We start from the raw sequence: 27,531 nt of genomic DNA, 5'->3' as shown, positions 1-27,531 counted from the left end.
ATTGGTTAAATCTGTTTAATGAAGCATTAACAAAAAAAATATCAAACATGATAAAATTAGATAGGTACATGAAAATATTGCGACTCAAGTTAAAACATTTTCTTTGGGGCCGAAACAATTAGCGTACAATTTCTTCGCGCTGGACCTGAGCCCTCTGTTGTATCTTCACTAAAAGTAACTCCTTTCTTCTTTAAATTTGACATATTCTCATAGACATCTTTATTTTCTTTATCTTCTACACTAGCAGTGATATCTAGATCATTACTCTGAAAGGAATTTGTATGCACTTCTGTATTAAAGTCCGGTGCTGGACAATCGTAATTTTCTTTTCTTTCTATTTCTCTTCTGCTTCTTCGATTATGGAAGATGTTAAATGCATCAACTGAGTGATTATGCTTTGAAGTATCTAAATCTAAAGTTTCTTCATTTTGATCAACTCTTAATACATTTTCTTTTGATTTTAGGCAACTTTTCTGCAATGGTACACTAAAATAATGTATTTATTTAAAGATTCTAAAGTTTTCTAAATAAGTCTTTTTATTAATAGTTTCGCAATACCTAAGTAAATACACTCAGATGCAAAAAAAGGAAAAAAAAAATCGTCAAATTTAAAGTATTACATTTTTTTTATTTTTAGTCTTTTTTACGAACTTTTTAGTAAACTGTATATAAATATATGTACTTTAATTATTGGTAAACTTAGTTTTTTAAAAACTTTTGTATTTGGCTTATTTTATACAAGGTTAATTGAAGAGTTGTTTTTTACCTTAACTTTAAAACACCCTGTGCAATAATTCCCGTAATAAATTTTTCTAAAGCATTATTTTTCGGTCAAAACAATGACTCCTGATCATTTTGTTTTTTGGCTCATATCAATACATGCCTCATTGGTTAATTTCTAAGAGCAAAATGAATTTCCCAACAACAATTTGCAATTTTTTCAATTATTATTGTTTTTGGATATTCTTTTTAATATGACGAGGTGGCTTTAGTGAATATTTTCGTAATATCATATTGATAATTACATTTTGTATACGATTAAATATGGGTTTTCGGTGTCGAAGATTTTGCAAAAGCCGTTGCTCCTCTTGGACGAAATTATGAATATGTAGCTGGCCTACTACACACTCATCAGTGGAACGTTTTAGACATACTGGTCGAAATAAGTGTAAGGCAGATGGTAGCAGGGGTACAATGAATTGTGTTGTGATAGGCAATAATCAAGAGCGCGATTTTTAAATTCATTCTTGCCAACCATGGACATATGCGGCGCCGGGCTGACTAACTGGAATTTAAATTTCCCGCTGCGGATTCAAATGGTAGCTCTGCTGTAAAAATGTCAAGTTGCCACATTTATTTATTTATTTCCTGACATTATCATTCTTTTTGACACTTTAGTTTTGTATTACGAGTCTTTGGTTTAAATGAATTGTGTTGTGATATTTTAAGCCCCTTAAATGCTGTTAAGAAGGTGAGTTTTGTATATGTAATTAGTAACTGTTAATATATTTATAATTAATTTATTTTTGTTTCCTAAAATATTTTAATTAAAAGAAAATATGTAAAAGTGGGCAACGCTGTACCGGTCGAGCTTAATCGCGTAACTAAAAGTTTATTTGATATGAATTATACCTCGTCATATTAAAAAATAACCTTAAAAGCCATAATAGACTATTCCAGAAATGACGTCATTGACAGGTCGGTCATATTTGCTGGGAGGCACACAAACAAGCCAAGTTCGGTAATCACATCCAGATGTCGACGGATTTTTTGTCACGTGATCACAGATTGAATCTTTGAATAAGAAGACTAAGGAAGGAGCATAATGCTATCCATGTATTCATGCATGGTGGGCGGAAAAAGCTCTCTAGGGTGGGGATCCTTGACAGTTCTGTTTGACGATTCATTTGACACATTTGAATTTGATTTGAAATTTTGTGGATTTGTCAGTCTTTACGGAGCTTATTTTATGTTATTTGTAACTATCGCGATTTATCGAAAAAGACTCTAAAATAGTTGGTTGTGTAGCGTGCGGTAGATCTCGGCAAAAATTGAGTGAAATAATGGAACAACTTTTTGCTAGTAAGTGACTATATAATATACATACGTGTAGTAAACCGATCATTTATGAAATTCACTTAAATTAACTAAATTATATATTTTCTTTAGCTTTTATTTACTACTTGTCAAAGATCAGATGTCAACGAATTTTGATACGTTAATTTGACTTACCTGCTTCAGTAGCGTATCGGATGTTTGTGTTAATAAATACTTATTATAACTTATCTATTTTTATTAGAATTATATATTTTTATAACAATTTTAATAACTACCAACATTTATTCACAACGTAAAATAAAATAACAAATTATTGAGTCTACCCGACGTCTACCCTACATCATAGTTTTACATTTTTTAAATAAAATTAGAACGGCACTGATAAACCGGAATTTAAGTCGGCCATATTTGAGGCCCATCGCGGTGTACCTAAGATTTTTGATATGCTCCTTCCTTAGTCTTTTTATCAAAGGATTGAATGGAGTAACCTGAAATTACCGAACGGTTTGGAATGTTCGGATCGCTAAGGGAAAAGTGACAAGTTTGAAATCCCAATTCCCAATTAAAATCTTTCAACGTTCACAGACAAAAGGACCAGTAATTTATTTTTTGAGTTTTGTACGTGGTTTTGCATTAAGCAACAAAAATAAGAGTAATTACTTGGAAATTTAACCTCGTTAATTCAAATTAATCTGTTTGCTCCGTCAAAATTCTCCGAGCAAAAAGATCACCGTCCGATTGCTATGATTTTATTTACCGAACGGTTGAGATTTACTTCCCTTAAGCTGAGGCCGCAGTGCAAGTTACCTGAAGGGTAGTGGGTATCGAGGCGCCAAGCGACCCGCCAAGCGATCCTCCAAGTAACCCGCGAGGTATGTTTCCGTAACATGCGATTTTAACCAAACCAGCCGCAGTGCAATCCCCCACCAACTTAAGCCACAAAGCAACTCGCCAAGCGAGCCGCTTGAGTATCAGTCGTGTTCGCTATTTTCAGCCAGGCGTAAAGTAGTTTTGGTCTAAAAATGGAAGAAAAATTGTAATGCACAAGCGTTGTTCTGCAGAAATTGCTTCTCTGAAGTTTGTAGACGTCCTTTCTAATTTTTCTTGAACTTTATTAAGTAGAAAATCAAATGATTTTACACTCATACGTGCATAATTAAAAAATTTGTCAGGGTAATTTTGCATTTTCTTGTAAACTCGCAAAAATTCTCCATCATGGTCTCTATGCAAGTTATACTCATACACCCACATCTTCTTATTTTCCATATTTACAAAATTCACATAAGAATTGTCACAGAGCAGACACCTTCTGGCAAATTTTGAAAGGGGCATGATACTAAAGACACTCACTGGAGCTACAATTTGCAAATGAACTTGATTATATTGGTTATTGTTTTAATAATTTTCCGTCCACTACTGCATACAAGGTATATTTACCCTCTACCCATTAACCTTCACCCTCTACCCGACAAGTTTCCCTCCACCCGTCTATAGTGCGGGCTTGGCTTTACATCTGGATGTCATAAACGAACGATCGATATCGTGAATACCAAACGCGCCTACTGTAACAGTCCAGGGTGCAACCACACTATCCTAGAAACGGCGTAACCCCCTTGAATATATTTCCAGTAATTCTATTGGCTGAAATTTTTGACAGATAAAATTTCTGACAGATGAATTTTTCAGCCAATAGAATTACTGGAAATCGTTTCAAGATCGTTACGCCGATGCGCCGATCCGCTTTTTTAGGATAATGTGGATGCATCCTCCAGAAATGGTCACAACCCAATTCATTTTCACGTTGTCCAAATGTAAACACATTAGTCCAAGGTTCCAGTAAGTAAAACCAGAGAAAAACAATCGAGAGAAGCGACAAAACGAATCCCGCCTAAAAATTTAGAATGGGAGGTAAACCTGCTAACTGTCTTCTCAACGTGTTTTCGGAATACGGCCAGCGTTGCTACTGTTAATGATAAAGTCCTGAAATCTTACTATTTTTTATTTGTGTACATAATTAATCTTTGTGAATTAATTAATCTATATTTTATCCTTCCCTTATAATAGTACTTAAAGAAAGAACTAACTTTCAGAACTAAATATTATTAAAACTTAAAATAGATGCAGGTTTGTTAGCGTTTAATAAAAAAATAATTAGAAAATTAAAACTATAAGAAAATGAAAAATTTAATCGCATATATGATATATTAGCGACGCTAATTTGAGTTGTGTTATCTTTAATATAATATCGTGGGCGTACAGCGAAAATCCACTAAGTCACATTTTTGGTTGAATTGGATTAAACACACCACTATGTCCAGTTTTTCACGGTCTTTAACATGAAAAAACCATTAAGTAGGCATCCTTATATTATAAGGATGCCGAAATTGGACTTGTTGGAATGGGTTTTTCATGTAAAAGACCATGAAAAACTGGACATAGTGGTGTGTTTAATCCAATTCAACCAAAAATGTGACTTACTGGATTTTCGCTGTACGCCCACGATATGATTTTTTATGTAAAATGTGACCTTTTAATATACAGGGTGAGTCTTAAATAAGTGTAAATATTTTCAGGGCTGGTAGATCTCGATAAATAAAGCATATTTTCTCTTTACCTTTTTTCAAAAAAGTCCAGAATAACCGACATTCTTTGAAAATTAAAAAAAAAATGTTGCTTATCTATCCAAGTTCCGAAGAAATTCAGACCATTTTTTAGGTATTTTCGTCGTAGAACTGATTTTGATCCTGGCACTGGTACCACGATTTTCTCTTGTGTCCGACTTAATTGACATTTTCCAATCAATCCCGTGGGATAGTTATCCCACGTTATGTGCCACTGAGGGGTGTTTTTGAATTCTGATAATATGTATGTCAAAAAACATCTGTTTACATAGTCTTCGAAAGAGATCGTGTCGGAAGTGGGATTTAAAAGATGTATCAAACCACCACCATGGACTACTACGCTATCAAAGTATTGAGGGATTCCGATTTCTGCTGTTTCAGCTGTATCTGAGTTTTCTGTATGACTCAATATACAGCTTAATATGTCGGATTTTGGTCATCGTCTACTCTGGTCATTCAACTTATTGCGTTCGATAATGATTGCGTACTGCGCTGCGGTGCGGCTGAAAATTTATAGCAGCGTTGCAAAGTCATAGAAAGGAAGAAATTAGTTTTAAAAATAACTGGAAACATTCAAAATAGTTACTTTTCTTCGAAATGATCAGATCATTGGAAGTTTAATTTCTATTTTTATTAATATAGGTAATATTAGTCTAGCTCGTCACATTTTTTATTTTTATCCTAATTTTATTACCGTTCTCTTCGATTATTAATCAAGTGATTATGAACTTTGTATACACCAATCGATAGGAAATTTTCTTTTATTTAAATGAGGCCTCTTGATATTTTTCCAAAAAATCAATAGTTACCGAGAAAATTGCAAAAACATAAAAAATGTACCTTTGGGGGTGGTTTTCTTGAGGATCTCTGGACCTTCATCCTATCTTTTTTCCAACCAATCGATATACCCATTCCCAGTGAAGGCCAAACTTTAACACGTATAGTAACTCACGACCCATTTTAGCATGGGATTTAATACGTACTAATATGTGTTCATTTCAATAGTATAAAGTTTCCAAATTATAAATTTTAAATAATATCTGAAACATCAATCCATGAGTTAAACCTGGACCGAAAGCCTAACCACTTTACATAAAAATGTTTAATATTATTCTTCTGTCGGTGACGCAATATATGATAATGAAAATTGGGAATTAAAGAAAATATGTCTATAACACTATAAAAGACTAAAAACAAAGAAATGAATGCAAATTAATGGTTTGTATGTCTCCCAGAGAAAATGGCGGATCTGTCAAAGTCACATGTTCTGGAATGGTCTATTGAAAAAATTGCAAATTGCTGGTGGTAAGTTCAATTCATTTGGTTCTTAAGAATTAACCAAGGCATGTATTGATATGTGCCACAAAACAAAATGCTTAGAAGTCATGGTTCTAACTGAAAAATAACTTTAAGAAAAATTTACTCACAAAATTAATGCACAGGGTGATTTAAAGTTACGGTAAAAACAACCCTTCGATTAACCCTGTATAATAAGCCAAATACAAGTTCTTTTTTAAAAACTGAGTTTACCAATTAAAATAGATATATCTATATAGGTAGTTTGGTAAAAAAATTATGAAAATAGGGCTAAAATAGAAAATGTGGCACTTTAAACTTGACTAAAAATTTTGCTGTTGCGTTTTTTTGCATCTGAGTGTATAATATGTTACGTTTAAAGTCCGATGTCTGGTTGATGTCGACATTAACATGTTAATGTTTGGGTTTGGTTATGTTTTTGGTTGTTTTGTTGTGTGTTATTCCCGATATTAACCAGGTAATGTCGACATTAACCGGACATCAGACCTTAACCGTAATATATATAAAACAATATGGTGTACCTATCAATTCCATAAATAGGATTGTGTCTATGTTCAACAATTGGCTCACAAGAAGTGGTCTGCTCTTCAGACAAGTTTTGCCTCTGTTCCTCGAATTCCATTACTTTTAATTTAAGCTGCCTAATTTTTTTATTGGCTTTGTTTAGTGATGTTGTTAACAAATATTCACCAAGGGATTTTTTCGACAACTTTTCTTGTAAGTCATATACTTCTTTCCTAAAATAATATATAGGTAATAAAACAGTAATTGAATAAAGATACAACAATATTACGTTTTACTTTTAATCACATCTTGATAGAATTGATATTCTGGTGATAAATTGTCATTTAACCTCCCCGCCTTTTGTTCCAGTTCTGCTTTCTGTTCATCAATCATATCCTGAAGAATCTTTAAGTTATTATTTAGAGAATCTACAACCTAAAGTATTTCTGTTAAACATAAAATCAAAATCTATTTTTAATTAAAACTTGTTACAACCATTTGCTTATCCTCATCAATTTGTTCTAAATCTTTCCGCCACATACTTTGAAGATCGGCATTTACTTTGCGTAAATGAGATATCTGTTTAACAAATTGCATTTTTTCTTGTTTTATTCGGACATAGTCAGTCTTCATATTGTTTACAGTCTTCTGCAGATAAACACGACGATCGTCCACTTCTGCAAATAAAGAATTGCCCTTGCTACCTTCATCTAGAGGTTTGCTTCTATAGGTTTCTAATTCTTTCCTGACACAAAATAAATCATCATTAAGTTTCTCTATTAGGACAGTATTTTCTGCAACTTCGTTTCTTTTCACTTCTAATGATTCTTTCAGTTGAGATATTTCTTCTTTATGTTGCTGGAATTTAAAAGTAAGTTTATTAATACTACCATGAATAACTAATAAAATTTCTTACTTCTAGAAGAATTTCGACTTCTGTATGCTGATTTTGTAAGGATGCATAGTGTTCAAGTAATTCTTCGTAACTTTTTTTAAGAAGCTCATTCGCACTTTTTAAACTTAATACTTCTTCAAACTCCATCGATAATTCACCATCATTTTCTGTACAGTTTGACTTTTTTAATAGGTCAATTTCAATTTTTAAGTCCTCATTCTCTTGTTCTTTCTTTATTAGTTTGGCTTCAATATTTGTTAATTTTTCAGAATGGGCCAACCTGTATAGCGTTAAAATTAAAAAAAAAATTAAAAAATTGTAAATGGTATTACCTTAAATTATTAATTGCCTCCTCAAGATTGACAATTTTTGTTTCCAATTTTTCTTTTTCATTACGATCACCATTTTGAAGGAGTTCAATTTCACTTTGATAATCTCTTAATAATGTTTCGCTTAACTTTGCCTGTCTGGTTGAGTCGTGTAATTGTTGTTTTACCACATCTAATTCTTGTCGCAAACTTTTATATTGGAGTAAAAGTCCTTCATAGTCCTCTGATATAAATGTTCTTTCGTTATCCATAGTATCACAAAGGTTGACACCACTAACTGCTACTAATAGTATATCAAAAATATTAATAAAAAATAAAGTTTGTTTTTAAATTTTAAACACTTTTGTCCCTTTTGTCCATAACCTTTTCAATTCCGTTAGTTTGAAATTTGAATTGACAAATGATTGACATTATTGACATTATTGACAATTTCATACCAGTGCAGCCACACTAAGTGTAGACTACTAGTGTAACAAAGAGTGTAAAGTGCAAGTAAAGTGTAACTCTGAGTGTAACAATAAAAATATCTTTGGTAACAATACACCTATGCGATACATTCTACACTACATCTGATTGTTGAATAAATTCATGATAAATTCTTTAGGTAAAGAAAAGGGTAAAGGCACAGAGAAAGTAATAAAAACTGGGGGTGAAGGTGTGGATCTGGTGGCTGACCTTGAAGCCCATATTTGCTGCATTTGATCATCGATACTACGCAAGCGCACATCGTCGATGTTGCCAAATTGCAGTTTATTTTCGAATTATTTGCAGTTGAAAATTTTTTTTTTCAGTGTTAATCAATAATAATGCAAATTTTATAATTAATTTTATAATTTCAGATTTATCTTGATATCCAAAATTATTTAGTATTTAATATCGTGTACTTTGATATTCTTTTCTTAATTTACTGTAATTTCTTGTTTCCTATAATGCCAAATCTTGACAATATGGTGAAGGTTGAGTTTTGATCTTATAAGGGTTTTATCACAGATAACACATAATCCAGATGGCTCCTTACGTGTTAAAAATTGTCACCCCAATTTCACTCCAATTTGGAAAAATATTGGAGTGACGTTTGAATAATCTGAAATTTTTAGATTCCTTTTCTAACTTTTTTGGGAGGTTTTGCTTCTCTTGCACAGATGTCGCTTGCACTTCAGTTGCGTGGTTGCCAAACGTTATATCGAAATATATTTCATTTCATTATGAATATATAAAATTAAAAATTATGTAATTTATAAACATGAAATAGATATGGATGTTAGGTAATACCGGATGTTAAATTAATATATAAATATTTAACTTAATACGTACATTATTATTTTATTAATTTATCGTCACACGTCATTTACCAGTTGCCTAATTACGAAAAGTTTCATATGATATTAACCTCAAAAATGATCTTTGAAAACAAACAACAACAAATAACTCAAAGAAATAACTACATACTACATAATAATAACTGATAATAATGACTTTTAATGGTATAAAGGCTGATGAAGGTAATTATAAACATTATTTTGAGTTTGTTTAATAAAATATAGGATACAATATAACTAAGCAAAATCAAACAGTTTTAGACAACCAATACAAGATTCAGAACTCGGCATCGCGATAAACAAGTAAAATTGTACATTCAGGAACTCGTTTAAATATTATAGGTAAGTAATATTTTCACAAAAGTAAACATAAAGTAATATAGAATATTACCTGTGATAAAATGTTAATTAGTGACGTATATTTATTCTAATCACATTTAAATTTAAACTCAAAATTTTCATAAAGAAAATGATAATTTTTCATAGATATAAAGTAAATAATATTACATATTTCAGGTTGATTGAAGAATAATCTACAATTGATTAGAGCCTATGACGATGCGAAGATAATTAATCACCTAACTTTAAGAAACCAGCCTAAAGAAGTTTACATGCATCTCATCTAACCATTATAGGTAATAATTTACAAAATTAGTCATTTTTGATTATAATATTATGGTACTTAGGTACATTTTATCTTCTAGATCAGTAGTGATTTTTCATAATTTGAATGAACTCACAGATAGCAATGGGGCACCGCACCGAAGCAGTATTACAAAATGTGAAATAAAACTGTAGTACATATTGCTCTATAAAATTTAATAGAAATAAATTTATTTATGAAAATTAATGAAGTTTTATCTTTCCTAGGAAAAAAATAACAATTATATTTTGAACAATTAATTTAGAACATTAGAGTTAAAAAAATATATGTGTTAGAAATTGTAACACATATTTTTTTAACTCTATGTTATTCTAACTTAGAATAACATATTTTTAATAAAATTGCGCTTATACTTTATACTTTTTTGCTATTATATCAATAAGAACTAACGTAAGGAGCAATTCATTTATACTATAAACACACATGCATATTTTTTGATCTTTTTAAAACCAGTGAATAATGTTGAAATATGCTACACCTATTAATTCTTATTAACTAACTTTATAGCTAGACAGTTGAAAATTTTACAGATAATGTATCTATGTTGCCGCTATAAGAACAAATACTAAAAACAGAATTAAATAAATGTTTATAAATAAAAAAGTACTTTCACTAAACATTATCGTTTAAGTAAGAATTTTACACAGAATATTCAAGTCCTCGAGTGGCCGTGTGGTTAAAGGCGTTAGGATTTGAAGGCGTTGAGACGTAGTGAGGCAGGTTCGAATCGTAGGCAAGGTGACTTTTTCTTAATCTTTTTTTTTATTTTTACATATTTTTACATATTTATTTTTACTTATTTATTATTGATTAATACAATTTTTAGCAATGTATTTCTTCATTTTTTTTAAATTACTTACAAGCGCATTCAAAATTTCAGCTAAATCGGAAAAAAGTTTACAATAATATAATGTCTGATGTTGTATAGATAATGTGTGAATGGTACATTCAATGATAATGAACCCTTCGTGCGCGAGTCCGACTCGCACTTGGCCAATTTTTTTTGTTAATTGAAACGTTTAGAATTTGAATATTCGTTCAAAAATTTTTTTTTTAATAAATTTATTTATGATAAACAATTTATTAATGAAAATAATATGACCGAATTTCCTGGAAAGTTTTTCAAATTTGTACATATGAAAACCTAGCTTTACCACTTATCATAGAAAATCTCTATTCCTTCCCTTATCACGGAATAATAAAGGAACGAACCATATGCGACAAAGATAGAAGATTTAGATATGTCGTTACTGTCTTTTGTTTTTAACGGATATTTTAAAAGGCGGGTAATTTACCTTTGACTGTCTTTGATTATAACTGTGTGTGATTAGTGATAATAAAATTATTATTAAAATGTCTGGTAATAAGTGCCAATTTTATAATTGTGGGATTTCTCGGAAATCAGGTGTACATATGTTTAAGTTTCCTGCGTCAAGAGATCCTAATTTATGTACAAAGTGGATAGAAAATTGTGGTGAGTTCATTCATATAGAATTTTTTTGCACATTTTGTATGTAAAAATACGGCGTTAAGTTACCTTAGAAATGGTGATCGATGGCTTTTACCATATACCGTATGATCGAAAAAAAAACGGCGTCAGCGATGGCTATGAAATGAAGATCGCTGTCATTTGATATGTAAAATTATATGGGGAATGTCATCGACCATCATTTCCAAGCCAATCGGACGCCTTTTTTTTTGGATCATACGGTATAATTTAACACATTAAGAATTGTCCATCGTTATTTCTTTATCTATGCAAAGTTTATGATGGATAAATCAAGTAATTAAGTGGATATAAATTATAAATGAATCAGTGAACATAAACTGTTATAAATTATAAGTAATGCAATTATTGAATATACCATACGATCGAAAAAAAAACGGCGTGGGAGTGGGCTTGGAAATGAAGCATATATAGATTAATTGAAAGCATTTTATAAAAATATATAGTTATACAGGGTGTCCCCCAAAAAAGTTATACATTAAAGTTGTTTTTTGTAATGGAATACCCTATATATTAATTGATTTTTGGATTCCAGGAAAAAATAAAGGTGTGTTTTATTAAAGAAGCATGTGCCTAGAATGTAAGGATTTTGACATATTTCACATTTTGTGAAAATGAAGAATAAAATTTAAATTTCAATAACAGCTATCTATATTGTAATTTATCCTGTATAGCCTGATATTTAGTTACAATAACCATAATATGTTAAACCAAATTAAAATGTGACAGGAAAAGTTATACAGGGTGGGACAAAACTTATATTGAACATTTATCACTTTGAAAAGCAAGTTACTCCTTTATTTTAAATGGAACACCCAGTATATTATTTCCGTGTTCAATGGGGAATTCATATATCTTCAAAATATTATTAAGGTTGCCTACCCCTCTAACAAAGATTTTCCTAGATACTTTCATTTTTATGATTTTGCGTCAGTAGATCTTTATTATTTGAAAAAAATCTAGGTGGCTGTGTTAATTTATCAAAAATTAAAGGATGTAGTATAAAATACTGTAATAAAAACATACGTTTAAAACATATATTAATTATCACAGAATTAAAATTAGATATAAATGTATAATTATATAACAAAAATTTGAATCTAAAAGTAGAATCATATCAATTCTTTCTGATGTAGGATAAGTTTCTATTTTCGGAAAATTTCTTAGATTTTTTTTTGTTTCAACTGACGAACTGACACAAAATAATAACTAGTTGCTAAAGTTGAACTAATTTGACAGCTATGTTGAAGTAACGTCAGACATATCACAGCCACCCTAGATTTTATCAAATAATAAAGATCTATTCACACTAAATCATAGAAATGAAAATATCTAGGAAAATCTTTGTTTGAGGGGTAGGCCGGCAACCTTAATAGTATTTGGAAGTGACATGAATTTCCCATTGAATATCGGAATAATATTCTGGGTGATTCAATTAAACTAAAGGATTTATACAGGGTGGGTATTAAAGGAGTTATACAGGTTATACCAATGTTCAACATTAATTTTGCCCCACCCTGTATAACTTTATGGGTCAGGTTTTAATTTGATTTAAAGTGCAATAGAGTAAATTCCAATTTAGGTAGTTTTTCTTGAAATTTAAAATTGTTCTTCAAAATCTTAAGTAAGTCTAAAAACCTTACATTTCAGTCATATACTTCCCTAATAAAACACACCTTTATTTTTCTCTTAGAATCTAAAAATTAGTTAATAAAGGGGGTATTCCGTTACAAAAAAACACAAATTTGATGTGTAACTTTTTGGGGACACCCTGTAGAACTCTCTATATTTTTAAAACGTGCGCAGAATTAACTTTACATATGCTCACAAAATTTTCATTTCAATACGAACTGGTCGTTCTCCTTGGAGCCTGAGTCGTATGAGAGGCGCCACCCTGTATAATTTTTATATAGTTGCACTTTTAATAAATTGTTAGTTAAAACTAACAGTCCTACGAGTGTGGAATTTTGTACAGGTGGATTTTGGACATTCATCTCCTAAGAGAGTGGAATAGGGATGAAAATTGTACAAACATTTGTTAAAATCGGGTTTAGAAGTATGAAATTCTTGTTTGTTCCTTATGTAACGTAATTTAGCAATAACAAGCAATTTTTTTTCGTCCACATCTCATTTCACCCCGTTAGAGGGCGAATTTCCAAAAATTGTTCCTGAGTGCTAAATTACGTTACATAAGGAACGTCTGCGCAAAATTTCATACTTCCAAAACCGATTTTAATGAATTTTGTACAAATTTTCATCCCTTAATTTCTTATGGGGCGAATGCCTAAAATTCGCTTCTGAGTACTCACTTTCATCACTTGAGGAACCTCTGTGCAAATTTTCATACTTCTAGGACAGATTTTTTTTCAGAAAGTTCACCCCTCATTTCGCCCCCTTAGAGGGAAAATTTCGAAAAATTGCTTCTTAGTGCTAAATTACCTTATATAAGGAACGTCTGCGAACAATTTTATACTTCTAAAACCGATTTTAACAAATTTTTGTACATATTTTCATCCCTTATTTCTTAAGGGATGAATGCCCAAAATTCGCTTCTGAGTATAACTTTCATCACTTGATTTTTGGACAGATTTTTTTTCAGAACGTTCACCCTTCATTTCACCCCCTTAGAGGGAAAATTTCCTAAAATTGCCTCTTAGTGCTAAATTAAGTTACATAAGGAACGTCTACGCAGAATTTCATACTTCTAAAACCGATTTTGACAAATTTTTATACCAATTTTCATCCCTTATTTCTTAGGGGATGAATGTCCAAAATTCGTTTCTGAGTACTCACTTTCCCTCGCTTAATTAACAATTTCCAAATTTCAAACTCCTCGGACTAATTTTAAAAAAATATGCAAAATTTCACCCCCAGTTTCACCCCTTAGTAGAAGAATTTCCTAAAATCGCTTTGTATAATCGAACTGTTAAGTTATTGCTACTTAAGGCACCTCTGTGCAAAATTTCGTAGTCCTAGGACATGCTTTTTTGTATACAAAAGTACCCCCCCATATCACCCCCTTAACGAGCGAATTTCCAAAAATTGCCCCTTAGTGTTCAATTACATGTCAGTCAAGGAGCACTCGTGAAAAAATTTCATACTCTTAAACCAGATTTTAACAAATTTTTATGCAGCTTTTCATCCCTAATTTCACCCCCTTAGTGGTCGAATTTTCAAAAATCCCTCTTAGTGCTCATTTACATCACTTAAGGAACCTATGTGCCAAATTTTATTTATTACTATATAGATAACCTTTACCCTTATTTTCAGCTAATGAATATTAAGAGACAAATAATAAAAATAAAATCTAAATTATAAATTTCATGGCTATAAATAGCATATATATTCATCTAGAAATTCTGACTTTCAAACATCCACTGCGACTAGTATTTTCATATCCAATTGTATAGTATTAAAGTCCGAATATACATTTTCCTGGGTTTGACCGGGAATTTGCTTATAAATATGAACAACCGGCTACGTCGCTTCACATCGCGTGGCCGTGGTGTGGCTCGAAATTTGTTCGTTTTAAAAATATTATTAGATTTGGCTATAGGCGCCCTCTGTGTCATTAATAGGGAACTGTCTCATCGAAAACATGCTGTTCCGTAAGCAATGGCCATCTGGATTATGTGTTATCTGTGGTTTTATCCTTGATTATAAGGGTTTTATACCTGTGTTTATACAAGACCAAATTAAGATTAGTTTGTAATTAGTTTGTGATTTATATTAAGATCTTTCTTATAATATTTGTTATGTCTTAATCTTAATCTATATTATGCTTTGTCTGGAAAATAAATGTTAAAATATGTTAATTTTGCATATCCTATTCCATCCTTCCATTAGGAAAAATATAGTTTATAAATCATATTATGCTAAAAAAATCACATAAATTAAGTGTAAGAATAGAGAAATCTTAAGGTAGCAGAAAAATGAATGCAATATATAAGCAGAACTAAACAAGGTAACTGTAAATGTTGCTGAAGCTGATTCTACAATTTTAATTACGGAGGCTAAAAGGCCTTTTAAGGCCTCCGTAGTTTTGATGGAATGTTAAAAATAACCTATTATGAACATGACATGGAGCTACAGCATTTAAAAATTTAAAAAAAAGAAAAAACTTGGACACATCCCTTTTAATTTCCCGAATTTTTAATAAAGCACGTAGCATAATAATCTAGAGCAATTAGATTAATTATAGGAATCTAGAATTTTATTTCTATTTAATTTTATTGACTATGAAAATACATAATAAGCGTTCACGTTTCACGTGTTGTTCGAAATATTAAAATAATAATATTGTTACGGATTCCGTGGGTCCACTATTTAAACTCACGATAAAATACTTAACGAATTTATTTGTTTCACTCTGTACACACAACTTATACTATTTACAACACAACTTATGCAACTACTATTACTCTAACGGTATTTCGCGGTATTATCAAACTTCAGACTTCAGACTATCTTCAGACTTGTCCAACTGTCAAAGCGCGGGCCTTATATACCTCCTGGCGATGGTTTCTGGAATTTTCTAAAGAAGTCTGTAATTTTCTTTTACTTTCTGTCGAATTCGCCAGGTTCCTCAATGCACGTTGCGGTTATGCAACCAGTAATACACCTTGACCTTAACACTGCCCCCTTCTCAAATTTGATCGTCCCGATCAAGGTTTCCTGTCTGGTATCTCTTCAATCGATCCAGATGAACTACTTTCATCTTACTTCTAGGGCTGCGTTGAATCCGGTACTCAACATCATTTATCCTCTTGATGACTGAATAAGGACCTTCCCATGCTGGATTTAACTTTGGGGACCTTCCTTTCTTGCGCTGTGGGTTATATAACCATACCATATCGTCCTGTTGAAATCCCGTAGAATTAGCTCTGAGGTCGTAACGAGCTTTCATCCGGTCACTGGCTAGCGTAATCTTACTTCTCACGGCCTTATGAATTCCCAATAACCTTTCCTTCAGTTCATCCGCGTAGTCCTCTACGTTCGTGGTGCTGTCGTCTGGTGATCCGAACACCAAGTCACAAGGCAACCGTAATTCTCGACCAAATAAAATCTTCGATGGTGAAAGTCCGGTGGTGTTGTGAACTGCACTTCTATATGCCATTAGGAATAGTGGTATATGCTGATCCCAATCTCTTTGATGTTCATCCACCATTTTCGAGAGATGTTCTTCAATGGTCTTATTGAATCTCTCGACCATCCCATCAGACTGCGGATGTAAAGCTGTTGTCCTAGTCTTGTGAATACCAAGCAGATCACACATCTTCTGGAACAGTCTTGACTCGAAGTTCCTTCCTTGGTCAGTGTGAAGCTCTAAAGGAATTCCAAATCTACTGAAGACATTATTGACTAATACTTCAGCTACAGTCGATGCTTCTTGGTTTGGAATGGCAAAAACTTCTGGCCATTTACTGAAATAATCCATCGCCACTAAAACGTACTTGTTGCCCTTGTGCGTTTCAGGGAATGGGCCTGCAATGTCAACAGCGATTCTTTCGAATGGCAGTCCAACGTTATATTGTTTCATTTTTCCCCTAGATCGAGTGCTTGGTCCTTGGCTGGCTGCACAAATTTTACATTGTCGACACCATTTCTTGACATCTTCGCAATAATCCACCCAGTAAAAGCGATCTCTCAGCTTGCTCAAGGTCTTGTTTACCCCAAGATGGGCTCCAGTTTTACCACCGTGAATTTCTTCCAATACCTGGGTAACTTTCTTCCTTGGTACCAGTAACTGAGTTGTTACTGTCCTGCCATCCGCACTTTCCCACGTGCGCTTTAACAATCCATTCTCAATCACCAGTGAATTCCACTGAGCCCAGAGAGCTTTGAAAACGAGCCCTCTGTCCGCAATATCCTGCCACGGTGGTCTCTCGCCGTTACCTTCCTTGAGCCGTAGTATTGCTCCGATGTCTGGATCTTCCATTTGATCTTTCCTCAATTGTATCGTCGTCCATGGTTCGTCAGTTCTAAGCTTAAAATTCCTTATTCTGATAGTGCTTTCGCGATGTTTCATTTTCTTGTCCAAGGTAGCTCGTCGTCGATCTAGGTCGTTGTCGATAATTTGTACCCGTCCTACACGGCACCCAGCGGTTTTCTCTAGTTTCCCGAACACAGTCTTCTTGGTATCACCAGGTATCATCACAGTTTCCGCTGATCTTACATCCATTCTGCCTGGTCCCTCGTCTGGAGATAACATGAACTCTTCATTTCCAATATTTAAGATATTTCTCTGGTGATCGAACGAAAATCCATGTTGACGAATCACATCCATGCCCAAGATGAAGTCATCTTCAATATCTGCCACTAAGACGCTATGCTGAAACTTCAAATTTCCTAACTTCAGTTCGACGATAGCCTCTCCCCGTACAACGGCCATTTCCCCCGTAACTGTACGTAAACACACTCTTCTTCCCAGAGGCATCAGCTTCAATCCTTGCACTGAGTTAGCCCGCACCAACGATACCATAGCGCCAGTGTCCACTGTCATTCGGATTCTCCTACCATTGACCTTCCCGTCGATCACTAAACTGTCAGCGATTCTTCCCAGACTCCTAATGGAAAAAATCCTGGGGGCTCTGTTCTCCCCAGTCAATACTCGCCCCTTAGTATTGACTGATTTTAGTTTTCCTGGTGCCTACGTTCTCTGGATGGTGAACGGGATCGCATTTGAACGCGGCAATCCCGTTTGATGTGGCTATTCCTGCCACATCTATAGCACCTTATATCCTGTGATCTTCTATGGTTCTCTGTCTGGGTGTTGTTGCTACTCTTGTTCACTAGTAACTCACATAGTTTACTAAACATCTCCTCCAAACGTATGTGAGAACTTCCGGGCTGTTCCTCGACCGTTACAGATCTTATCTTCGGTCTAGGGATGGCGCTAAAAGCAGCTTCGATTTCCAGCGCCCTGACCAGTGCTTCACTGCTTGTAGAAAACCGCGATATTTGCAGCGCCCTCTGTAATTCGTTGTCCCTCAGTCCGCTGATAAAACACTGGGCGGCGAGTTCCTCCCTAAACCCTTCCGGTGCTTCTGGATATGCCAGGTGTACCAGCCGACGTAAGTCTGCTTCGAATTCCTGCAGACTCTCTCCGGACCTCTGCAGGCGTGTCTTAATCTGGGCCTGGTAAAGTTGACGTCGATGTTGGTCGCCATATCTTCTGTCCAGTGCAGCAATCAAAGTTTCGTATTCCTGCTCTTGGGCTGCAGGAATAGTTTGCAGCAGTTCCAGGGCAGGGCCACGCAGCGCGATGACAAGTGCCGCTGCTTTCTCCTGGTCAGTCCATCCGTTGGCAGCGGCGGCTGCTTCAAACTGGCGGTGGTACATCGTCCAGGTCGTTTGTCCATCGTAGGTCGGGGCCTTAAGGTTCGCTGTTCCTTGAACGCCAGGTGTCTTTACTTGTACCTTGGTCTTCTGTAGGTCCATCTCCAATCTTTCTATCTTCTGCTGAAGGCGTTCCTCAAGATCTTCTACGGTTTCTTGAAGTTGATTTTCCTGCCGTTTTTCCAGGTCTTCAAAATTCTTCTGTAGTCGAAATTCCTGATTTTCCAAAGTTTTCTTAAGACGGTCCTGATCTTCAAATTTTTCTTTCTGGCGACGCACTTAAATCTTCAACAATTTTCTCCAACCGTTCTTGTCTAATTCCTTGATTTTCGAAAATTTTCTGAATACGGTCCTGTTCTTCTTGTCTTTCTTTTTGACGTCGCTCCTCCAAACGAATTTCCAAATTACCCAGTATTTTCTCAAGCCGGTCCTGTTCTTCTTGTTTCTCTTGTTGTCGTTGAACTTTCAAATCCTCGAAAATGTTCTCAAGCCGGTCCTGTTCTTGTTGACGTCGTAGTTTTTCCTCTTCCATTTCTCTTTCTAATCGGGCTCGCTCTTCTTCTCGTTCTTTACGGAGTCTTTCTTGTTCTTCTGCTTTCTCCCTTCTCATATTCTCCATAAAATCGCCTAATAGTTTGCTTACTTCCTCCATTTTCTTCGCTTGTTCCCTTGTACCAACCATAAAAATACTCTAATCCGGTCTAAAAATCTTCCAATCCACTTAATTTCTTCTTAAAATCTTCTTGAATCGCACTTCCGACACCAATTGTTACGGATTCCGTGGGTCCCACTATTTAAACTCACGATAAAAAATACTTAACGAATTTATTTGTTTCACTCTGTACACACAACTTATACTATTTACAACACAACTTATGCAACTACTATTACTCTAACGGTATTTCGCGGTATTATCAAACTTCAGACTTCAGACTATCTTCAGACTTGTCCAACTGTCAAAGCGCGGGCCTTATATACCCCCTGGCGATGGTTTCTGGAATTTTCTAAAGAATTCTGTAATTTTCTTTTACTTTCTGTCGAATTCGCCAGGTTCCTCAATGCACGTTGCGGTTATGCAACCAGTAATGCACCTTGACCTTAACAATATAATAACATACCGCGCGTACTATGATGAAGATCGCTGTCATTTTATATGGGACATGTCCTCGTTATATCCCAATCGTTATATCCCAGCCAACTGGACGCCGTTTTTTCGATCATACTGTATATATTGACAAAAAAAACACTGAAAAGCACATATTTGTTTTCTACTGGAAATAATTCCAAAATAACTTGCAATCTGGCAACATCGAAGATGTGCGCATGCGTAGTGTCTGCGACTATATGCAGCAAAAACTCGTTTCAAAGTCAGCCACCGGATCCACACCATTACCAAACTGGTAAAGTTTATATAACTGTTTACTATCTTTCTCTATGGGTAAAAATGTGGATCCGATGGCTGATCTTGAAACGAGTTTTTGCTGCATATAGTCACAGATACTTCGCATGCGCACATCCTCGATGTTGCCAGATTGCAGTTTATTTTCGAATTATTGTCAGTAGAAAACAAATAATGTGATTTTCAGTGTTTTTTGTCAATATATACCTAATGATCGAAAAAAACGGCGTCCGAAAAAAAATTTGGCTGCGAAATGACGATCGATGACATTTCCCATATAAATTTTCATATGAAATGATAGCGATCTTCATTTCATAGTCATCGCTGACGCCAATTTTTTTCGATCATACGGTATTATTTATATTATTATTTTTAATATTTCGCACAACACGTGAACGCTTATTATGTATTTTCATAGTCAATAAAATGAAATAGAAATAAAACTCTAGATTGCTATAATTGAGGCGCTTATAAGAATAAAAGGGATACAAGTGATCATTTCTGTTCTAAATGGACTTAAGTACATATTTAGACACTTTAGATACCAATTTATTTAGTATAAAAGGAAATTAAGTAAATTCTACACTCTACTCTACTTAAATTAGTGCCACTGGAGAATTTCCTTAATTCCATTTTATATCAAATAAATTGGTACCTAAATGATTTAAATCTGCATTTAGAAAAAAGTTAATTGTATCCCTTTTATTCTAAGCGCCTCGCAATTAATCTGATAAAAAGTGCTTTATTAAAAACTCGGAAATTAAAAGGAGCGTGTCCAAGTTTCTTTTTTTTTAACAATGCTGTAGCTCAATATTTTCCATATCATGTTTATAATAGGTTTCATAACATTCCATTAAAACTATAACGTAGCCATTAAAAAGACTTTTTAGCCTCCGTAATTATAACGGCGGAATAGCAATATAATCGCGCGGTACCTTGTTTAGTTCTGCTTATACATATATTGCATTAATCTTTCTGCTACCTTAAGATTTTTCTATTTTTACACGTAATTTTTGTGATTTTCTTAGCATATATGATTTATAAACAATATTTTTCGTAGTGGAAGCAGGATATGCAAGTATAAAAGATATCTTAACATTTATTCTCCAAACCACAAAAGCTTGAAGCTTACTTATGTATAGTAGGTATTAAGATATAAAAAAATTTATAAAAAATATCTTTATTAATATAAATCACAAACTAACTTAAGTCTTAAGTTGGTCTGTGTATAAATCTAATAAGATCAAAATGAATCTTCACCATATTATCAAGATTCGGAGCATTCAGAGGAGCATTACAGGAAAGAAATTACAGTAAATTAAGAAAAGAATATCAAAGTACAGAATATTAAATACTGTAATGTATTCTACGACACAAACCATATTTCTTCTAAAGAGAAAAAGATAAAACATAAAGCTTAGTATCATCAGTATTCTTAGCTAAGATATATGTGCCTATAATTGATATTAATCCACATTATTATGATACAAACACTATAATAAAACTAGGTAAAATAACGTTACCTCTATCTCATTGACGTGTATTGTGCTGTAAGACTCGTCATGCGGTAATATACCGTATGATCGAAAAAAAAAACGGCGTTAGCAATGGCTTGAAATGAACATCGCATGGAAATATATTTCCAGGATTATTCTCCTTAAATTATTTTATGCTCGAAATTATCATATCTATTATTAATACCTGCAATTTATTCATTAATTTATGTTGGTCAATAACATTTTTTGTTTGTTAAATCACATTGTTATAACAAGTTTGTTAAATGAGATGTTAAATGCGTTGGAAATTTTTTATAGGATTCTCTAAATTTCGGATCCGCAAGAGATAAATAAAAATAATTGAGACATACGAGTACCTATCTGCAAACCCTATTTCTAAATGTATAACAATGTTATCTAATATTTCATAAAACAAAATTCGCAAAGATATTTGACTTAGCCGCTTTTATTAACATATAGAATTGAAATAGCACAGAGACTTTTCTGTAATATCTGTTGTATCGTCTTCTTGCACCGAATAAAATAACGCGCTTTTTTATTTCGGATTCTTTTATTTCTGTGGCGTGTTCTGAAATACAACCGGTTATATAATTTTTAATAATCTCCGACAAGCCCGAAAAATGTTTCCAATTTACTTTAAACGGTTTTTGAATTTTCATATAGAAGTTTTAAATGCTACGTATAATGAATCATATGAAACATCCCCTTAACGAAATGTGATATATCTCCTTATGAAATATCCGGAATATCCCCTTAACATCTAAGCCTACCGAGTCTCCACGACTTCATGCGAAGGCGACCGGAGATTTCGCCTAAGCCCCGCCTTAATATGATACAACTCCGACTTACGTCGCATCGTTACCGCACGATGAGTTAGACAGAGACAGAAGACTATCTGATAGTAGGCGATGTAGAAATCGCCGAACAAAGGCACTCCAACGGTCAAAATTATTTTGTTTTCTAAAGGTGCGTATTCATTATCCGAACGAACGAATGTTCGCTAGTGGTATGGACGGAGACCGTACGATAGAACCGCACGAGAAGACTGGACGCGAACGCCTTTGTTGTACCGACTCGAAACGGATGGTCGAGCGAACGAACGAACGAACGGCCGCATGCGTTCGGTCTCCGTCTAAATATACCGCACTTTCATTCGATCGTTCGTTCGTTCGTTCGTATAATGAATACGCACCTTAACGCAGCGGCACAGTCAGCGGTCAGCGTACGCCAGCGGTAGTTAATATGTTAATATCGTTAATATACAAGACCACAAATATTAAAATAATATTGATTATTAAAACACACTTCCGTGTTTTAACAGTATTATTATGTATTGGCAACATTAATAGTAAATAATGTAATGATTAATAAATCGCTTAAATTCTGCCAAAATCTTAGGGTAGGCGCCGCCTACCTTGCCTACCCTGACGAGCCGCCACTGAAAATTATATAGGAAATGTCATCGATAGTCATTTCCAAGCCAACTGGACGCCGTTTACTTCAATATACATGTAATTCATATAATCAAAACTATTGTTGCCTGTAAGTAACAAGAAATTAAACAACTTGGATGTAATAAATTTTTTTAAGATTTAGGTTTTTTTGAGGTCGTCTCCTCTTGCCTCGGGCGGTTAAGCCAAGACCCCCCCCCCCCCCCCTGCCTGTGATACCCGACCACAGACAGTAAAGGAGTAAAGGGTGTCTGGTATGACGGACAGGGTAGTCCCATCCGGCTATATGTCTTGGGGCAATTCTAGTATTTTCTAGTTTGTATTTTAAATAGTTTTTCTATTATCTATTTTGTTTTTTCATTTTGTTGCTCTACCTACCCTTTTTTAACGACTTAAAAAACCATATTTTTGAAAAATAAAATTGTTTAGCTATAGAACGTAAAAGATTTTTAAATAACTTGTTATAGGTTACTCTAATATTTCAAGATAGAATGACCACGGTGAATAATAAAAAAGCAGTGAGAAGGAAAAAAATGGTAGAAAAAGAAGATTCAGAGATCGTTGAATGGATATCCCATAATACATTGCCACTGGTTTTTAAATGGTTGGATTCTCCAGATGTGCTCCGTTGCTGCGCAGTTTGCAAACTATGGAGAGATCTAGCTCTGGACCCGATATTATGGCGATCCGTTATATTGACAGGATATCGTCTGAATATTCCTAGTATGGCTAATTTCTTATGCCAACGAAGAACGTGTAGTTTGAAGATAATAGATTGCGAATTTCTATTATTCGATGTAAGTAACATGCAGTGGCGGCTCGTGGTCATTATTGTAGGGAGGTCAATATCTAAAAATATTGCGTCGATTTTTTTAAGACGCGACCAATTTTAATTGGTTTCTTATGCCGGGTTCAGACCAAGAATAGTTAACCTGGTTCAGACCAAGCAGACAAAACAGTGACAAGACAGAAACGTTCATGTTTTACAACAAAGTTGTGACAAATCCAATACATTTCTGCGACATTTTTGTTTTGTTTCAAAATTCGGAGACTTTTCAATGTCCCGTCTCGAGTCGGTAAAGATCAAAGTGTCTATTATGTTTTGTTTGTATATTTTGCGACAAGTTGTCGGCGCAGTGTGGATGGCGTGTGCTTCCACCAGTAAGAGACCAGTGAAATTACACATGGTTAATAAAACTCATTCGCAACAACTAAACTTTTCACTTTGTTGTACTTTTGTCATTGCGGTGTGGACAATTTGTCTCAAGTTTGTCTTCTCAGAAGTCTCCATTTTTTGTGACAAGTTTTTCTTGTTTTTGTCCCAAAATCGTGTTTATTTTTTGTCGCCTTGGTCTGGACCCGGCATTATAAGTAGGCCTGTTCCAAACACCGGAACCCCATTTTAACACCGGTGGCCAAATATAAGCTATCCGGTGTTCCGGTGTCGACACCGACGCCCGTGTTGGCACTTGGCACCGACACCGGTGTTGACACCGACACCGGTATTGATACCGACACCGGTGTTTGTCTGGGCACCGGTGTTCATCTCGATACCGGTTTTGACCACGACACTGGTTTTGATATCGACACCGGTGTTTGATAAACGGGTTAAAGAAGAAATAATGTTAATTAATAAGTTCAAAATAAACCTGATAATAATAATGTCGTATCGGTGCTTTTATTTTTATCGTTTATTAAAGCGCACCGACTTTAACTTAAAGTTTTCAAATTTAAATATATATTTTTTTTGCCAGACTAATCACTAAAATAAAGTGAAAGCATCAGATAAACAACTATAAAGTAAACAATTGTTTAATCAAAAATAAATAGAAAACAAAACAAAACATAAAAAAACAAAAATTCGTAGCTGTAAAATAAACTAAAAAATATTACATTAAAAAACTAAAAAAAACAAACGGCACCATCGACACCGATACCGGTGTTCATCGCGATACCGGTGCTGAGATAAACATCGGTGTTGAGATAAACACCGGTGTCGAGATAAACACCGGTGTTGAGATGAATACCGATGTCGAGATAAACACCGGTACACCGACTGAAACACCGGTGGTTATCAACACCTAACAACCGGTGTGGGTTCTCTCGAAGAATCTATTGTCCCCACCGTTTTTTAGGATGGCTACGTGCGTTCTAATTGATGCATTTTTTCTAAGGAATTTTGTTTCCTGACCTCGAAAATGAGGCCACCTTCGACGGGTTCTGGAATTTTTCTAGAATCTTTACTTACTGGACTTTGTAGATTTTAAAGAAAACTTGACCTTGTATTTAAATAATTTTGAATTAATATTTTATTAGAATTTATTATAAAATAATGTATAATTATTTATTGTCTGATTAAGCCAAATTTACTATAGAAAACTAATATATTTTCTGATTTCAGAATTTTATAATTTAATTAAAAGATTTTAAATTGTGCGCTAAATCCTTAGCACACGACAGTTTGCAAAACGTCAATTTCAGATCGAGTTTTTCGTGTGTCAAACATGTGTCAAACTGCATTTTCTAGGCTAGTCGTAGAAAAAGATATTTTAGTTGGAAGCTACAGGGTGTTCAAGATATATTTATGAATTTCAACTACTTAAAATTAAAAATCGCAATTTTTTTAATAGCACATTCTATGTATTATCATTTTTTCTAATAGATTTTACAACATTCTTCAACTTTTATAAGGTATCTCATTTACCTATTTTTAATAGTTTACGACTTATTCTGAATTGAAAAATTTACATAAATTGATATATAGTATTTTCCTAATTTTGTTATGTATGTTACATATGTAATAAATACAACAAATGTAACAATCTGGATATTGTTACATTTACCAATATCAGATGAGCACCCACGAAGTTTTATAAAAGTCGGCGCCCCTGTCTTAAGCGCCACGTTTTTTTTTTCTCAATATTATAAGGGTTATTAATTATTAAATCTAAGTTGTTATGAGTATAATTTAAAATCATTTGAAGAACACACGGGAAAAACGATGATTGTCCAAAAACAATAAATGTTCAGGAGAGCATTTTTTTAATTAAAATTACGCATGGACGATCGTTTTTTCCGAGTATGTGGTATAATTAAATGCTTCTGTTTCTATGATATTCCCGTTTATTTAGGCACGAAAACGTGTAGCTTTTTAAGACGGAAAATATTATGGATTAAAACCAAAATTAGCAAAAATGGACTTTTATCGTTTTTCCCGTGTGCTCTTCATTTCTATGCTTTTATTTAATACGCTTCTTATTTGTTTTAGGATCTTCTACTAGCTCTTGAGACAATGACCGAACTAAGAAAATTTGCGATAGCACCAGTTAATGTAACGTTTATGGAAAAAATTCCAGAGTATAACCCGCATTTGACCAGCCTCAACGCCAACTTTATTTGCGGTTTTCCAGGAAGACATATAAAATTAGATTTTTTAAATCTCTTACCAAATATTACTGAACTGAAGATCCATTGCGATAGAGAAATGCACAATTTATGCGATTCGCTTAATTTGTCAAAAAAACTACAATGCCTGTCTTTAACTGGAGTAACAAATTTAAACAGCTTAAATTTGGAAAATTGTAAAATTGGTCTGAACGGAACGCTGAAATATTTATCATTAGGCGAATGCGCTAATTTGCCTAAGAGTTTTGCTGATAATTTTATCAAATCGTTAACCACCTTAGAAACGCTACGACTAGAAGATTGTCGAGAGTGTTATTTATTTGATATCTTGAAAAATATAAGCACTTTAAAAAATCTTAACAGGTTAGAATTAGTGAAAGTTCGTATTGAATGTGACTTTGATCAAGGTCTAAAACTGTGCAATCAAATTAAAATTTTAACTCTTGTCCCATACCCACATAGATATTATATAGCTCTCTATAATACCCGAATTTTTTCTTGTGTTACTTCTTTAAAACACAGTCTTAACAGTTTTACTTGGGGTTTTTTGCCAACATATTTAACATACGTGGAAAATGTTCTGGAACAACCAAACAGTGTACATCTTCTTGAAGATATAAAGCAACCTAATAAGCCTACGTTTGATACTTTAGACAGGTTACAACATTTGATAGCTAGCCAAATGCCTAACACAAAAGTTATTGTAGGTAAATTGGCCTACAAAACAGTCCCCTTTTGAACTTTGACTTACATGTCATGAAGTAAATTAAAAAACGCTCTGTCTGGTCTGGCGTTTATTCGAGCAGTAAATTCATGAAATAATACCTATCCATCCATTTTTTTCTGTCGCTTTGTGCGGTTGGTATTGCGAGAAGTTTAACCGGGTTTTATCGACCAAGGTTATTAAGTTTACTAATTATATGACAGGTGCCCAGAATAGCTGCCATTTGTACAGTGAGTCAACGATAGAGTAAAGTTCATTATCTCATTTGTTTCGAGGTTTACAAAAAAAATTAAATATAAAATGTATAGGGAAGGTTAAGATACACATTTTAAAATTATGATAGAGTATACAAGGTGCTTCAAAAAAGTGTGGCGGAGATAACATATGTTTTTTGAAATGCAACACCCTATTTTTTATTTAATTTTTAGATTCTGCGTAAAATTCCATAAATTTTTTATATACAATGTTATATATCTAAAATTA

The 27,531-nt window shown here is 33.7% G+C and overlaps 2 protein-coding genes and 1 long non-coding RNA gene across 4 annotated transcripts; 2 read left to right on the top strand and 1 right to left on the bottom strand.

The window, feature by feature from the left end:
• Positions 1-8,132, bottom strand: LOC115889462 (protein Spindly-like). Its single transcript, XM_030909448.1, has 6 exons — positions 7,728-8,132; positions 7,417-7,675; positions 6,996-7,358; positions 6,790-6,935; positions 6,518-6,733; positions 1-486 (listed from the first exon to the last, which is right to left on the bottom strand). Exons 1-6 carry the CDS (start codon positions 7,973-7,975, stop codon positions 90-92), a joined length of 1,629 nt encoding a protein of 542 aa, XP_030765308.1. The 5' UTR covers positions 7,976-8,132; the 3' UTR covers positions 1-89.
• Positions 2,065-27,346, top strand: LOC115889463 (F-box/LRR-repeat protein 7-like). Its single transcript, XM_030909449.1, has 3 exons — positions 2,065-2,082; positions 23,387-23,716; positions 26,188-27,346. The coding sequence occupies exons 2-3, from the start codon at positions 23,411-23,413 to the stop codon at positions 27,061-27,063; spliced, it is 1,182 nt and encodes a 393-aa protein (XP_030765309.1). The 5' UTR covers positions 2,065-2,082; positions 23,387-23,410; the 3' UTR covers positions 27,064-27,346.
• LOC115889464 lies at positions 8,710-11,282 on the top strand. 2 transcript variants are annotated; one of them, XR_004051454.1, is made up of 4 exons: positions 8,710-9,226; positions 9,299-9,385; positions 9,560-9,678; positions 9,748-11,282. It is a non-coding gene; the product is annotated as an uncharacterized LOC115889464 (long non-coding RNA). The 2 variants fall into 2 exon arrangements; XR_004051455.1 differs by having other exon boundaries at positions 9,730-11,282.
• Positions 27,347-27,531: the final 185 nt, after the last annotated feature.

Source organism: Sitophilus oryzae, unplaced genomic scaffold (genome assembly GCF_002938485.1).
Source record: "Sitophilus oryzae breed Bouriz unplaced genomic scaffold, Soryzae_2.0 scaffold_815_pilon_pilon, whole genome shotgun sequence".
NCBI lineage: Eukaryota > Metazoa > Arthropoda > Insecta > Coleoptera > Curculionidae > Sitophilus > Sitophilus oryzae.
This window is presented reverse-complemented; position numbering and strand designations above follow the sequence as displayed.

Coding starts and splice junctions, on each gene's coding strand:
- LOC115889462 (XM_030909448.1), bottom strand. CDS start 7,975: ATGGATAACGAAAGAACATTTATATCAGAGGACTATGAAGGACTTTTA. Junction 7,676..7,727: donor GAGGCAATTAATAATTTAAG/GTAATACCATTT, acceptor AACGCTATACAG/GTTGGCCCATTCTGAAAAAT. Junction 7,359..7,416: donor AAGTCGAAATTCTTCTAGAA/GTAAGAAATTTT, acceptor TTTAAATTCCAG/CAACATAAAGAAGAAATATC.
- LOC115889463 (XM_030909449.1), top strand. CDS start 23,411: ATGACCACGGTGAATAATAAAAAAGCAGTGAGAAGGAAAAAAATGGTA. Junction 23,717..26,187: donor GCGAATTTCTATTATTCGAT/GTAAGTAACATG, acceptor TATTTGTTTTAG/GATCTTCTACTAGCTCTTGA.